Source organism: Tachysurus vachellii, chromosome 11 (genome assembly GCF_030014155.1).
Source record: "Tachysurus vachellii isolate PV-2020 chromosome 11, HZAU_Pvac_v1, whole genome shotgun sequence".
Taxonomy (NCBI): domain Eukaryota; kingdom Metazoa; phylum Chordata; class Actinopteri; order Siluriformes; family Bagridae; genus Tachysurus; species Tachysurus vachellii.
The window spans coordinates 20537324-20551340 of NC_083470.1; the positions used below are offsets into that span (position 1 = coordinate 20537324).

The following is a 14017-nucleotide window of genomic DNA, read 5'->3' on the forward strand; positions in this document are numbered from 1 at the left end:
AAGGAGCAGAAACCAGTGTGACCTTCAGCTGTTATATAGTGGTCCAGAGTGGTTATATCAGTTACTGTAGCCTTCCTGTCAGCTTGATCCATGCTGGCAGTTTTCAACCAGCTATTTCCTCTTGCAGAACTGCCACTTATTTGAAGCCTCACAATTCTCTATATACTTTAAAGACTATTGTATGTGAAAATCCCAGATCAGCAGTTTCTGAAAGACAACAGCCATTCACAACAGTCAAAATCACTAAGATCCATAGTTCCTTCCATTCTGGTGTGAACTAAAGCTTTGAGCTGTATCTATGATGTTCAACCACATGATTGGCTGTTTAGATACAGATATTCCTATTAAAGTGGCCGTCGATTGTAAATACTACAACATTAGAACGAGCGTATTAATATTGAGTTGAGCTACACCCCATCACTACTATCAGATCTTCTGGAAGAATATAAAATCAACACCATCTGACCAATCAGAATAGAGAATTTGTGGAAAAAGTTCCCACTTCAGCCTCGAATAACAGCCCATTTGCAGTGAAAATGATAAAAACTGAAACATGAAAAAATAACAGCAAAAATAACCTGTAACCGTCATCAGAGTGAGTCACTCAGAGACTTTTATTTCACTTTACCCTAGGCAGGCGGAGGAAGATTGAAGGAGCTTTTTATGAAGTTAATAACAGTGTTCAGCACCTGACCATGTCATCTCTTCTGGAATGGATTGCTTGGTTGGGTCTTTTATTTTTATTTCTTTTATTTTATTTTTTTTTAGTATGAGAGAGAACATTTCAGACAATTATTTTAGTCCAAATGTAATGCTTGATGGAGCAAATCTGCTTAAAATGAATTCGAACCATTCCAGTAAACTAATTACAGGTCAATTTCACTTCACCTTGCTGCATTATAGAAATCCATAATGGATGAGTCCGGGGCAGTACGTGTCGTGTTCCTGCTAAATAGTGCTTAGAACTTTTATTCAGCAACTTAGCATATGAATTTTGAATACTTAATGAGCAAGAGACAGTATGTAAACATTTAAATTACTGCAGTTCCTGCTTTAAACAAAGGTTCATAATTACAGAAACGTATGATAGTCTAACTGAAAAGAAGCCTTTATTTTGTTACATATACATTACAGCACAGTGAAATTATTTCTTTGCATATGACAACTTTGAAGGGTCAGCCATGATACAGCACTCCTGGAGCTTAGAGGGTTAACAGTGGCAGCTTGAACCCTGGTCCTCTGATCAACAACACAGAGCCTTAACCAATTGAGGCACCACTGTCCAGCAATTAAGGGTTTAGGGCCTTGCTCATGGGCCCAGAATTGGAAGCTTGATAGACCTGGGATTCGAACTCACAACCTTCTGATTATTATAGATAACTAAAATAATGATAAGAAATATACAATTCCATTTATTCAGCTCTATATACACTGGGACTCCCTCAAGGGTGTATCCTGCCTTGATGCCCGATGACGCCTGAAATAGGCACAGGCTCCCCGTGACCCGAGGTAGTTCGGATAAGCGGTAGAAAATGAATGAATGAATGAATATATACACTGGGCTAGGATTCTCTAGTACAAGTATAAAAAAGTTAAGTTTCATCTTTAACCTAAACTATTGTTTCATGTATTACAGGGAAATTGGAATGATGTTCTATACAATTGTCTGCTTTAAACATTATCTCAACAATCTGGAAATGATCCTCATATGGGAGAGATTTTCAGGGGCCCACAAACGTTTCTCTATATAGTGTAGTAGCCCGTAACACCTATTAGCCAGAGTGCTAGCCTCCGGATTCAGTTTGTTTATTGTTTTGTTGTTATTTATATCATCTTTGCCCTCCAAAATCTACGTCTACATCGCAAATGGATGATGATGTGCCACAAACGTAGCCCCATTGACACAAATTGTGAAGCTGTCAATTAACTCGATTGTAATAAATTAATTGTGACCTAGTTTTACAGTTTACATGATGTATGTCAAGGATGTCAAGTATAAATGTATAAATGTTTATAATTAACTTTATACAACTGTGCAGACTCAAATGTGAATCTCCAGATTCTCTTTTTCTTTTTCACTTTTTAATAAAATGTTAAGAAACTGGAAGGGAATATATATATGGAGACTTTTCTAGCCCTGTTTTCTAAAACAATTCATGCCAATTACATTTTTGAGTGATAACAGCAGAGTCACAGCAGAGACTGAATGTGTAAATCCACTCATTTTATACAGCACTTTAGACACCACTCTAAACTGAAAGTCTAATCCATATTGATTTTAAGCCACAAATCTATTACTTAGTCTGTAGTGCTGGTATGATGCAACCTCGAGACTACCTTGCATGAGTTTCCACAGAATCTTGGCTGTGTGTAAATGTTAAAAAATGAGAAAAGTAACCAACACTTCACTAGTCTATGGCCTGTTTGTATAGTATGTGCTCAACCTCAAGCTCCTTTCCAGAGTGGTCTATTTGGTGCAAACATGACGGATGAGCTCTAAAAGATCGCAGGTGGAAACTTCGCACTCGCTCTGTTTCATTTTCAAAGTGTTCTCATCCATCTTTTTATAAGGCCTTCTCACCTTTCTTTTGCTCATTCCCATTTTTCACCCACCAGCATTTTGCCAGCACACTGCCTGCGAGTCGGAGGGAAACTTTTGCCAGCAATTATCAAGAGACACTTTGGGAGTTGGCGTTTGGGATTTTTTGGGTGGCACATCTAAATTAAGGGAATCTCACTTCGAAATGAGACTCCTTGGGTGGAGCTCACACTCACAATAGAGCGCCGGCATGTCTTTACTTGTAGAGTATTGGGAGATTTATGAAGCAAGCTGTCACGAATCTGCAAAATGGAGGGCAGTTGTGTATAAAAACACTGGCTGTAGTGAAATCATGGCACACAAGTAGAATTAGCTTGCTCTTAAAAGGAATCTTGTCCTTTCCATTTCCTGCAAAACAATTGTGTAATTCCTGGTTTTTGCATTTAAAACAAACTGTAAATTCTCTGTTCTTCACAGGAATCTTGTCTTTTTCCTTTCCTGCAACCCAATTGTGTAATTCCTGGTTTTTGCTTTTAAAACAACTGTAAACTCACCGTTCTGCCCGTCCGTCTGTCCGCCCATCTATCCATCTATCCATCCATCTAAAAACATTTTCTTCCAAGTGAAATATATACACTGTTCTTCTCTGCACAACTTTAAACTTGGCATAAGTGTTTGTTAAGTGTGAACAAGGTGGAAACTGAATAAAAAATGTGGATACGTTGAGGGCCGAATCACATAGGGTCAATTCGAGGATGTTCACACTGGGTGCGTCGGTTCTGTCGAAGCCTCACGTCACATCAGAATGTTCAGATATCCAACAAAAGTGTAACGTAAAATAAAATCTAATGCAAAAACACAATTGAATTGTTGTTGATAATAAATTGTCAACTGTTAAAATGTAGCTAACACAACATAAGGTTGTTATATTGCTGTTATGATGATAGTTATGGCTAAATATATTTGTTTTAGTTGGTCATAGTATCAATATTGGTAGGTTTGTAATTGCTATTGATAGTTCTGATTATTCAGGTTTCCTCCCATTAGTCCATCCCTTTTTTTAAATGTATTTTTGTTTCTATTCATTCATATCTTTAATGTAGTTTATTTGTAAGCACAGTCTAAGAAGGAGTAGGCTGTGTTTTCTTTTCACTGCCAGTTGTGCTGTATATATAATTGTGTGCATGGCAAAAAAAAAATCTTGACATGCTGATGTTTAATTGCACGACAAGAAATTAATTTTGTGTAAATGACATTTCAGACACAACAGAGATCCCGAAAAAAACAAAAACACACTTTTATAGCATGTGGGCTAGCTGGCTATCTAGTTAAGAGTAAACTGTAAAAAGGTGCTTTCGGTAAAACTGGCATCCTGTTTTCAGCTCCTATCTGACAGGCTTTTGAAATTTGACTTTAAAAACTTGTCATATGCTGTCAGTAACACTACTGCGATATCTGTTTCAAGTGACGTGACATACGGTTAATTATGGTGACCCATACTCAGAATTTGTTCTCCGCATTTAACCCATCCAAAGTGCACACACAGCGTGAACACACACCCAGAGCAGTGGGCAGCCATTTATGCTGCGGCGCCCGGGGAGCAGTTGGGGGGGTTTGGTGCCTTGATCAAGGGCACCTCAGTCGTGGCCGGCCCGAGACTCAAACCCACAACCTTAGGGTTAGGAGTCAGACTCTCTAACCATTAGGCCATGACCCCCCCCTTCTCCCCTTTCAAACTAGGAAGTAGAATTTCACATGATGAAGACAGACGAGTGGAGTGAAACACACAGTGAAAATAAATATAAACATTCTTGGAACACCACACGGCCAATTAAATTAGTGGACCTAAACTGACTGTTGTATAAAATGAACTCAAATACCTTGCAAGTCTTAATGAATAATTTGGCCATGTGGAGCACATCAGTTGAATGCTGAAGATGGCGAGAGAGAGAGAGAGAGAGAGAGAGAGAGAGAGAGAGAGAGAGAGTAAAAGTTTCACAAATCCAAACAAGCTGAGACGCTACAGGAACCTCAAGTTAAGTTCCTGACTTCTTGCTGAGGTTTGGCTCAGATGTCTTCCCGTAGCTGTGTCAAGCCCGCCAGCTGATTTCAGCACAGAATCTGATGAGCTCCCTGAGCCGTCCTCTGTCTGTAATGAGAACACTACTGCGTATGATATTCTCAAGTCTCAGGCGGAACAGTTACTGCTGTTCCTGAGTCTGCTGAAGGGACTTTTTCCTCCAGCTGAGCTAAATCTGTGGAAAATGTGGAACTCCAAGGTCCAATTTGCATTCTGGGAAGCAGGAAATGTATTTTCTTTTATCATTTTTTTTTTGTAAATGAAGTTTTACGGCTGCGGAAATGTTTTTTACACTCTTTAATAAGTCTAAAACCAATTAAATGGAGATTATAATTTATATGGGAAGCCATACAGTATAATTAGAATGAATGTCTGAGTTAAGCTGGCATCTTTCCCATGAAAAAGGAAGAGTGAAGATCGTGATTTATCATTCCCTTAGGACAGACATGTCCTCTATACACTTTGACTGTAATGTCAAAATGTGGGATACAAAGTATGCAATACACTTTTATTCCATTACTTGCTACTGCAAGCGATTTGTGGAAGAACATTTTGTGGGCACTGCTGTACAGATTAATCTGATGGCTGCGAGGCGCAAATCAATATACATTCAATTCAAAACAGAATTCATGGCTGTGACCCAAACTGCATAATGCACAATAAATAGTGTGCCTAAATTGATCAAAGCTGCACTGACTATAGTAAGTTAGCATGCAGTTTGGGATGCAAGTATTCAGATGGTTCCTCAGTATTACAGACATCTTGAGAAAAAATTGTGCCAAACACTGTCACAGTTACTGGTGAAAGAGTTAAAAATAGCAAAAGATCTTGGTCGCTTCTCTGTGATATCTCTGCTCTGTAGGCATCGCTTGTCTCTAAGGCCAACAGATGCCAACTCGCAGAGTAAACAGCCAGCTTGTGGAGAGAACAGATATACTGTATCATTGCAGGTTGCTAGGAATGTGTGTATTATTATAAAATGTATTAGCATGCTAGCCAGAGCAAGCAGGGCAAGAAGGCACCCCAGATTATATTGCACCCCAGATGACTCACTGTTGATCTAGCTAAGTTGCAAATGAAAAAAAAAGAAACACACACCTATCATTTGTTCACTAGCCTGCTATCAGGGGTTGTTTAGCTTAAGAAGCTCACAACTGGGTGAGCATACTGTACACACTCAGTAGTATTTTTGTGGCAATATTTTGGCTTTTATTTATTATATTCTATTATTTATTTATTTATTTATTTATTTATTTATTTATTTATTTATTTTTTACATGATCCTGAAAGTTCACACCCACAGAGACATTTAGAGCTGAGAACATCATGATAGTGGGCTGAGACTCTGCTTTGCTTCATAACAGGAAACACGAATAGAGCGACGTGTGGGAAATTTGAGAAATCTTATTGATCATGAAACTCCAGGACTGCTTTATTTAAAAAAAAAAAAAAAAATCACTTGAAAGTGCTTGAAATCTCTTGCTTTTACTTACGGATAATTTTGATATTGTGAGTCCATTATAGGGACTGTTGTGACCTTGGGGAGCTGGAGATGGCAATAAGAAAGAGACAGAATTGAACCACAGTGCTTGCAAAAAGCTGATTACTTCTTAAATGTGAAGCAAATGTACACACAGGAAGTATATTATATTTCAGTATCATCAATTCGACAAAAACAGTGTGCATTTTGAGTAGGTATTTAATCTCACACTGTTTACTTATGCATCAGCACTGACTCCTACTCCTGGATATATGTTTTCCAAGTCAGATGCTGCATGTGTAAATGTTGATGTAATGCCTAGAGCTGATCTGCATCCTGTAGATAACTATTTACATAAGACAGACCGTTTTACATATGTAATTCTCTGGAGGAGTGACCTCTGGCACACTAGCATATTTCAACAGTGTGGGTATTGAAGTGTCTACAACATTAATGTATGCAGTGGTCTGAATATGCAAGGCTTGAGCGAATGGACACTCTTTGTAATCTGTATTCAGTAGAGAAATCCAAAGCCAAGCAGATGGTGAGGTTGGTGCATTCCTACTGTGGTGAGTGACTTTGTGTGACAAACAAAACACGTGGAGACTGGAAACATCTGCCAGTATCTTGTCTAGGTTCAGAAAAAGGACCCCAGTTTTTCTGCTTAGCCACACATGCTTTTCTGCTTAGCCACACAGGCTTGTTGGCTTTGCAGAACTTGTTATGCAAAAACCATAATCCTAATTCTAAAGACATTTAAAGGTCACGGGTTTGAGACTCGATTCATAAGTTCAAATGAAGTCAGTATTTCCGATGCTGATTGTTTGTTGTTGTTGTGTCTACACCATGGCCTGGAAAACACATGGAAAGTACAGAGTAACAATGCCGATTGCATTTTTCTATTCCCTTTCTGTCGACTGCAGTATGCTATCACACAAAAGCTAGAGACAGTACATTTTAGAATAAGACAGTAACTAATATAATAACTTTGTTTTTCATCTCCAGGACTTTTGGTATTTGATCTACATTTAACTCTTTTTTACCGGAGGCCAAAAAAAAATTTGTGCCTGATTTAGTTGTGTCTATGTGCAGCATTAAATTTCTTTGTCAAGTCCCACATCCACAGTGGTGCTTATTGAAAGTTGACACTTAGGCCTTTAGGAATGTGTAGTAAGAAGAACCCTTTATTTTTGTCACATATACATTACAGCACAGTTAAATTCTTACTTCACAAGAATCAGAGGGTCAGAGGGTTAGGGGCCTTGCTCTGGGGCCCAACAGTGGCAGCTTGGTAATGCTGGAGCTTGAACACCGACCTTCTGATCAACAACCTAGAGGATTAATTGCTTGTTCATAAGCATCTAAAATGTAAACCTGTTATCTTCAGCTACTAATATTCTGTGTAAAGTTATCCTAACAGAACTAAAAACATCTATCTGAAAACCAAGTGTCCTGACTAATGTTCTATCGCACTTGCAGTGATAAAATTATTTATTTGTTTTACTGTTTAAAAAAGTCCATTTCCAATTCAAAAAAAGGGTTAAGTTACCACTGTCAGGACTTCCAACCCTCAGTGTGAGTCACATGTCCTGGGTTGATAAGCCTTTGTTTTAGCGCCTGTCCTTTCTCCGCCCCTTTCTTTTCATTGGTCTGTTCTTCTAATGTGTTCACCTTTCCTGAGTTCTGTCATCGATTATTTACTCCTTGTTGTTTTTCTCTCTCCTCATGAAATCTTGAGGCTAGTCTTGTCTGGTCTACTTGTGCATTACTGACCCTCATTTTCTGCTCTGAGTCTTTGCTCTTTGTTTTTTTAATTATGGATTTCCCTTGTTGGATGTCGCTGCCCTGTATTTTGACCCATTTTATGGTCTCTGATGATGATTTTCAGATTGCTCATAACAAACAACTCTGAGTTTATGCTTGTAACCACCACATTATCTTGATTTAATATTTAGCTAAGACATCTGTCTCCATGGCTCTTGTTTTAGTCATTATTCAGTGGATTATATATATAAAAAAGACCCCTTTTCACCCTCAGCTGCCCTCATTCACTATCTGAGTAACCTGCTGCTACTGGACATGCAACTTGTTGTCTTTATTATGCCAGTAAGACATTCAAACAAAACAGTAATTACTGAGTAATTACAGTAGTCCAGTGCAGACACTAATTCTAGTTGTCTTAGGTCTTGCAGTAGTACCAGTCTCACTGTGAAGAGCTTTTCTTCTCTTGAAACATCTTATAAGGTGGAAAAACACTGCTGCCACAAAATATACATCAACCTCTGTTTTTACTTAAAGCACCTTGAGACCTATTTTTCACAGATATGGGAAAGCGACAAGTCAGGAAACTCATTCAGAATGCAGTATAAAGGCCATAATGCTGCATATGAGATTTTTTTTGTTTTGTTTCTTTTGTTCTGCAAGGTCATTACACCTGTCCTGTGAATACAGATTCATTCATCTTGCCTAAATCCTGCAGTGGGTTCCTGTCACTGCTGTTTTCATTATTAGAGAGTAAATGAGTGTGCTTGTGCCATATATTTAGGTGCAGTAATCTAATACACTCCTATTAGCTAAAATAATGTGCTTGGGATGATACCAGCGATTTAATAAATACACATACACACACATACACACTGCGCTAAGATACAGGCTTTTCGTCTTTCTATCTCTTGGACAAACATTTGGTAGACTGTAAATTCTGCGCCTACGTTTTTTAGAAAGCTTGCGGAAAAGGTTCCTAAGCACTTTGAGATGGGAATGCATCAGGACAGGGATCTTGGCAGAGGATGATAAAAAAATGTGGAAGCTTTTTACTTTCATCTGGGTATGGCTAAGCGGTCACGTTTGAAGCTCACGGGACAAACAAAGCTCATGTTCATTAATACAAACGTGCGGCACTCGCAAGTGATGAATTCATGAAAATATCATTTACATTTACCAGACGCCCTTATCCAGAGCTACTTACATTTTATCTCATTTTTATACATCTGAGCAATTGAGGGTTAAGGGCCTTGATCAGGGGCCCAGCAGTGGCAGCTTGGTGGACGTAGGAATCAAACTCACAACCTTCAGATTGGTAGCCCAACACCTTAACCACTAGGCTACCACATCCCCATATCATGAGCAGGAAAAACACACTTGTGCACATCTGTAGGCAAAAGCATTTATGAACTGGTGTGATGTGACGATTAGGTGGCTGAAGAAGGCAGAAGTCATATGTAGGTACACCTGGGATGCAGATACTCTTAAGTAACTCTTAAGGGTCATATTTAAGAAAAACAAACAAACACGCACACAAATTCAGTTATAGGCCATGCCCACACGGGTGGAAGTTGAGTGGATAATTTGATTTTGGTAAGGTGATTCATTCGACAAATTGAGCTAACATTTTGAATATTGTTTTTATGACCTCATTAGCTACCATGAGTGTGATCGTCAGAAAAAAAAACGTGATGATATTTGCAATTGTGCTAAGGGATATAGCTCGAAGGTGTCATATCCGTTTGGTGATCCTGTCTCCCTTTGGTATTTAACACAACTGTAGGCTTTTTTTTTTTTTTTTTATGATAATCATTAACATCAAGAATTTTCTCAGTAGACTTTTACTGTAGCTGTAGTAGCATTTGAAATGTATCTAGGTCTTTCTAGGTGTTTGACCCCTTTATGCAATGTTTTATAATGTTTTATTTAATTCAATTTGGATGGATAGAAAATAAGGACTACTAATTGGTGTTAATTGCAGTATGATGCAATATAATGAAAAGAAATTAATGTGACAAGAAGTTTGTGGACATTTGATTATTGGGGTCCCATTTTTGCTTTTATAATCTTCTTGAATCTTCTTGAAAGACTTTACTCTAGAGTTTGGAATGTGGCTGTGGATATTTGTGTTCATTCAGCCACAAGAGTATTAGTGAGGTGCAGCGCTGATATTGTTCGAGGAGGCCTGGGCATTCATTTGGGGTTGAAATCAGGTCTCTGTGCAGCTCACTCAAGCTCTTTTACTCCAATGTCTTCATGGGCTTTGCTTTGTGCACAAGGGCAACTTGTTTGGGCCTCTTATTTCCTTTAAAGAGAACGTTTAATTCTACAATTGGGTGCTTTTAACTTTGTGGCGACAGTTTGGGGAAGATGGGTGTGATGGTCTGATGTCCACAAACATTTGGCTGTATGATCTTTAAATAAATAACTGTTGCAGGATGTTTGAAACCTTAACATGTGTGGAAAAACATTTACTGCATGAAACAAGGCTCACAAGATGACGTTGTGCAAGGAGTAACAGTAAAAGACAGCATGAATGAAGGAACGATGAAGCCCTTTTCTGCTTCATGATAACGTTTTGATGGCGCAATTGTGGTCCAAGTAACTCAGTGGAGTTCTATCATTTTGTGGCAGTTTTTAAATGATGAAAAAAAACATCCAAGTCCTCTATAATCTTTCCAGTAGGAGGTAAAAGCGCCAGTGGGCTGAAAGGTCTATGGGCTCATTTCTCTTATCATCATCGTCATATGGGTCCATCAAAGCAATGCCACTTTCATTCGGGAAGCAAAGAAGCAGCTTGGATCAAGCAAAGCCTTGAACAGATTACTCCTCCACATTGTGGATCTGACTCTAGAACCTAACAATAGTATTGACAGCCATTTACTTGTCGCTTGAACACCATCATCAGTCGACAGAGCCTACAGGCAGGAGATCAGCTTTATAAATCGAACACTGAGCTGTGAAATTGGTAAAATTAGCCCTATGTTTAAAAATAAATACACTGACATACAAGTTGAAGTGCTGGCTTCTGGAAATTGAAATCGTGTCATACTGCAGTGGCAGAACAGTTCCTGGGTTTGGACTGATGTCATGACATTTATAAGAGGAAGTAATCAAAAAGCGGATGAGGATTTGCGTCAACGTTTAATACAGTTGAAATGTTTCCACTCCATCAAGGTTTTATGGTCTTATGTTTTCAAGGGTTATGCTTCTATATGGTAGTTTCTGTTAATTATTCTTTGCTGTCTCTTTCCATTACATGTGTAAGCTATCATTTATCATCATTATCTTCCCTCACAGTACAAATTCTAAAAAGACCTGAGTGTCTACTGTCATATGAGCCATTAACCACCACTCATTTTTTGGCCTCTGGTAAAAAGAGTTCATATCCATTATGCGCTTTATTTAGTTCTACTCCCAATCATAACCCTGTATTTATTTGCAGGTGTGACTATGAAGCTGATGGACGAGGTGGCAGGAATCGTGGCCGTTCGTCACTGCAAGACCAACGTCGTGACCGCATCCGTGGACGCCATCAACTTTCACCGCAAGATCGAGAAAGGTAAACAGGACAAGAGACAGGAACGGTGTAATAGACACAACAATACACGTATATGCTCACACAATAAAAACAAGTACCACTCGAGGACTCACACATGTCATATTTTACACAGGACCCCTATATTTTTGGATCTGAATTACCTCCAGGCAGCGAAGTTCTCATACCTAGATGCCAGCATTGATAAAAAAAAGTTATTCCTGCTCGCGTTTGTTGTCGCACGACAGCACAAATAAGCAGCTCGACTAACAGAATAGGCACAGGTTATTTTTATATCTCAGACACCCAAACAACATCATCCTTTACAGTTCCCAAATTACAGAATCACGTCTTTTGGAACGATATCCATCATATGCTTCCAGGGTTGTTATGATGGCTAACAGTACACACAAAGCAAGCCTCTACTTCAGAGCCTCTGAATATATTAGGTAAGCAAAGCAGATTGGAAAAGTATTGGAAAATCAAATAGATTTAAATTACTTCACAAGCCGCAGTGAGCTGCCATGGCTGCTTTGTGCCACCTGTTTCACGACGAGACCGAGATGTTATCCGATCGCTTGCCGCACAGGCAGACCACAGGGGAAAAAAAAAAGATTTTTAGTTCTTATAGTATTCATTTATATGCCACAGGCACGTATCAGTGTTTTCAGAATAGATCAAATTTCTCTTTTGTTTGGCTTAAGCCTACTTAGTCCATTCTAGAAAATATTATACTATATAGTGAGGTATCAGTGTGTATTGTGTTTGTATAATCGTGTGTACAAAATGGTGCATATCAGGAAAAATAGTTAAGACACATAGATGTCCACAGAGGAGATGTTTTTGTTCATTTTTTTCCTCATAAACCCTGCAGTATTCAAAATCTGTTATGATATATGATTTATATGAAAATAGCGAAACTTATTGTTGACTGATGTCGACCGATTTTCTAGTTCCTCACCCCTACAGGTTACCATTATAGGCTTGTTGCTATGGTTGCATATCAAAAGGCATTATCTTTCTCTGTTTGAAATCTCTGTAGTAAATATTCTTTTCCGTGCAATTAAAAATCCTCGTTTTCTGCCTATAGAAAGGCCAAATCGCACGAACCCCTACTCCATCTCACTGTCTTGACTTGACTCTTAAAGCCTTTATTCTGAATCCAGGTCTACTTTTATACAGAAGTGCAGAAGTGAGACAAGGTGAATAATTGATCTTATTAATAATTGAGTTTCACTTTGTCTCATATTCCATTGCTCATGTCTAAAAATGTCTATAAGGTAGGCACATTTGTTCACATGGTTAATATACCAATTGTTTGGTGTGCACAAAAAATAACAATATTGTTATTCATTTATTGAACATAAAAAGAAGCATGGAGAAGAAATGATCATGAAATATAGATGAGAAATCCTTACTGTGTCTTAAAGCAGAGCGTTATGAACAAATGTCTCGGCATCTATTACTGTCACACACACACACACACACACACACACACACACACACACACACACACACAGTACCGATGTCATATTGTTTATGTTCTGTTAAACATGTTGGCAGAAATAGCCATTTATCTTGAACTTTGCTTGGAAAGGGGAGATTTTTGTATACATTAGTTTGAGAAGTGTTTTTTACAGAGCAGGGAAAGGCTGACCCGGTGACGGTGCTGTTTCAATTCGCGTCTCTCTCGTGCTCCGTTAAAACGTGTAGTCTTAAGGTGCATTATTTCAAGCTAAATGTGTCTTATGACAATCTGTTTGCCATCATCCAGCAACATTGCAGTAGTCAGCGTGCATGCAGAGTAGAAGCCGTCGCTGAAATACTCTGTAGTGTAGTCCAATTTCAAGTGTGTTAAATGTGCGTAACTCTGTAATGGCGGTAAGAAAAGTGCTTCGGGAATAAAATACGACTGGGTGTGATGTTATGGGAAGATGGGTTGGGGTGATGTGGCCTGATGTGAAGAGTACTTTTTACTCCATACTGAAGTTTCATTTTTGTTCAATTTATCAATAAACATTGTCATTTTTATGAGAGTTTTTAACATGCATTCCTGTTACCACAATTATAAGCCATTGTTCCCTCTGTAGCCTGTCTTGTTTTTATTCTCTTTAAAAAGTGAAAGTGACGTGACATACGGCTAAGTACAGTGACCCATACTCAGAATTTGTTCTCTGCATTTAACCCATCCAAAGTGCACACACACAGCAGTGAACACACACCATGAACACACACCCAGAGCCATTTATGCTGCAGCGCCCAGGGAGCGCCCGGGGACTCTAACCATTAGGCCATGACTTTCCCCTCTTCCCTCTTTCATGAAGACATCCAGAAAACACAGAGGTGCTTTTCCAGAGGTGCTTTTTCTCCTTCCTAAAAGTTTATACACTGTACACATCGTCTTACTGTAAATCGCACCATATTACTCACTCACTCATTCTCACTCATTTTCTGCTGCTTATCCGATCTACCTCGGGTCACGGGGAGCCTGTATCTCAGGCATCATCGGGCATCAAGGCAGGATACACCCTGGACAGAGTGCCAACCCATCGCAGGGCACACACACACTCATTCACTCACACAATCACGCAATCACACACTTCGGACAATTTTCCA

General features: G+C 38.9%; 1 protein-coding gene across 4 annotated transcripts in view; it reads left to right on the forward strand.

Moving 5' to 3' along the window:
- Positions 1-14017, forward strand: part of acot7 (acyl-CoA thioesterase 7) — a 64480-nt gene that overhangs the window by 37402 nt on the left and 13061 nt on the right. For all 4 annotated transcript variants that reach the window (XM_060882124.1, XM_060882123.1, XM_060882122.1 and 1 more), the window contains exon 8: positions 11309-11425. In XM_060882124.1, the coding sequence (XP_060738107.1) occupies positions 11309-11425 (117 nt within the window). The remainder of the gene's footprint in view (positions 1-11308; positions 11426-14017) is intronic.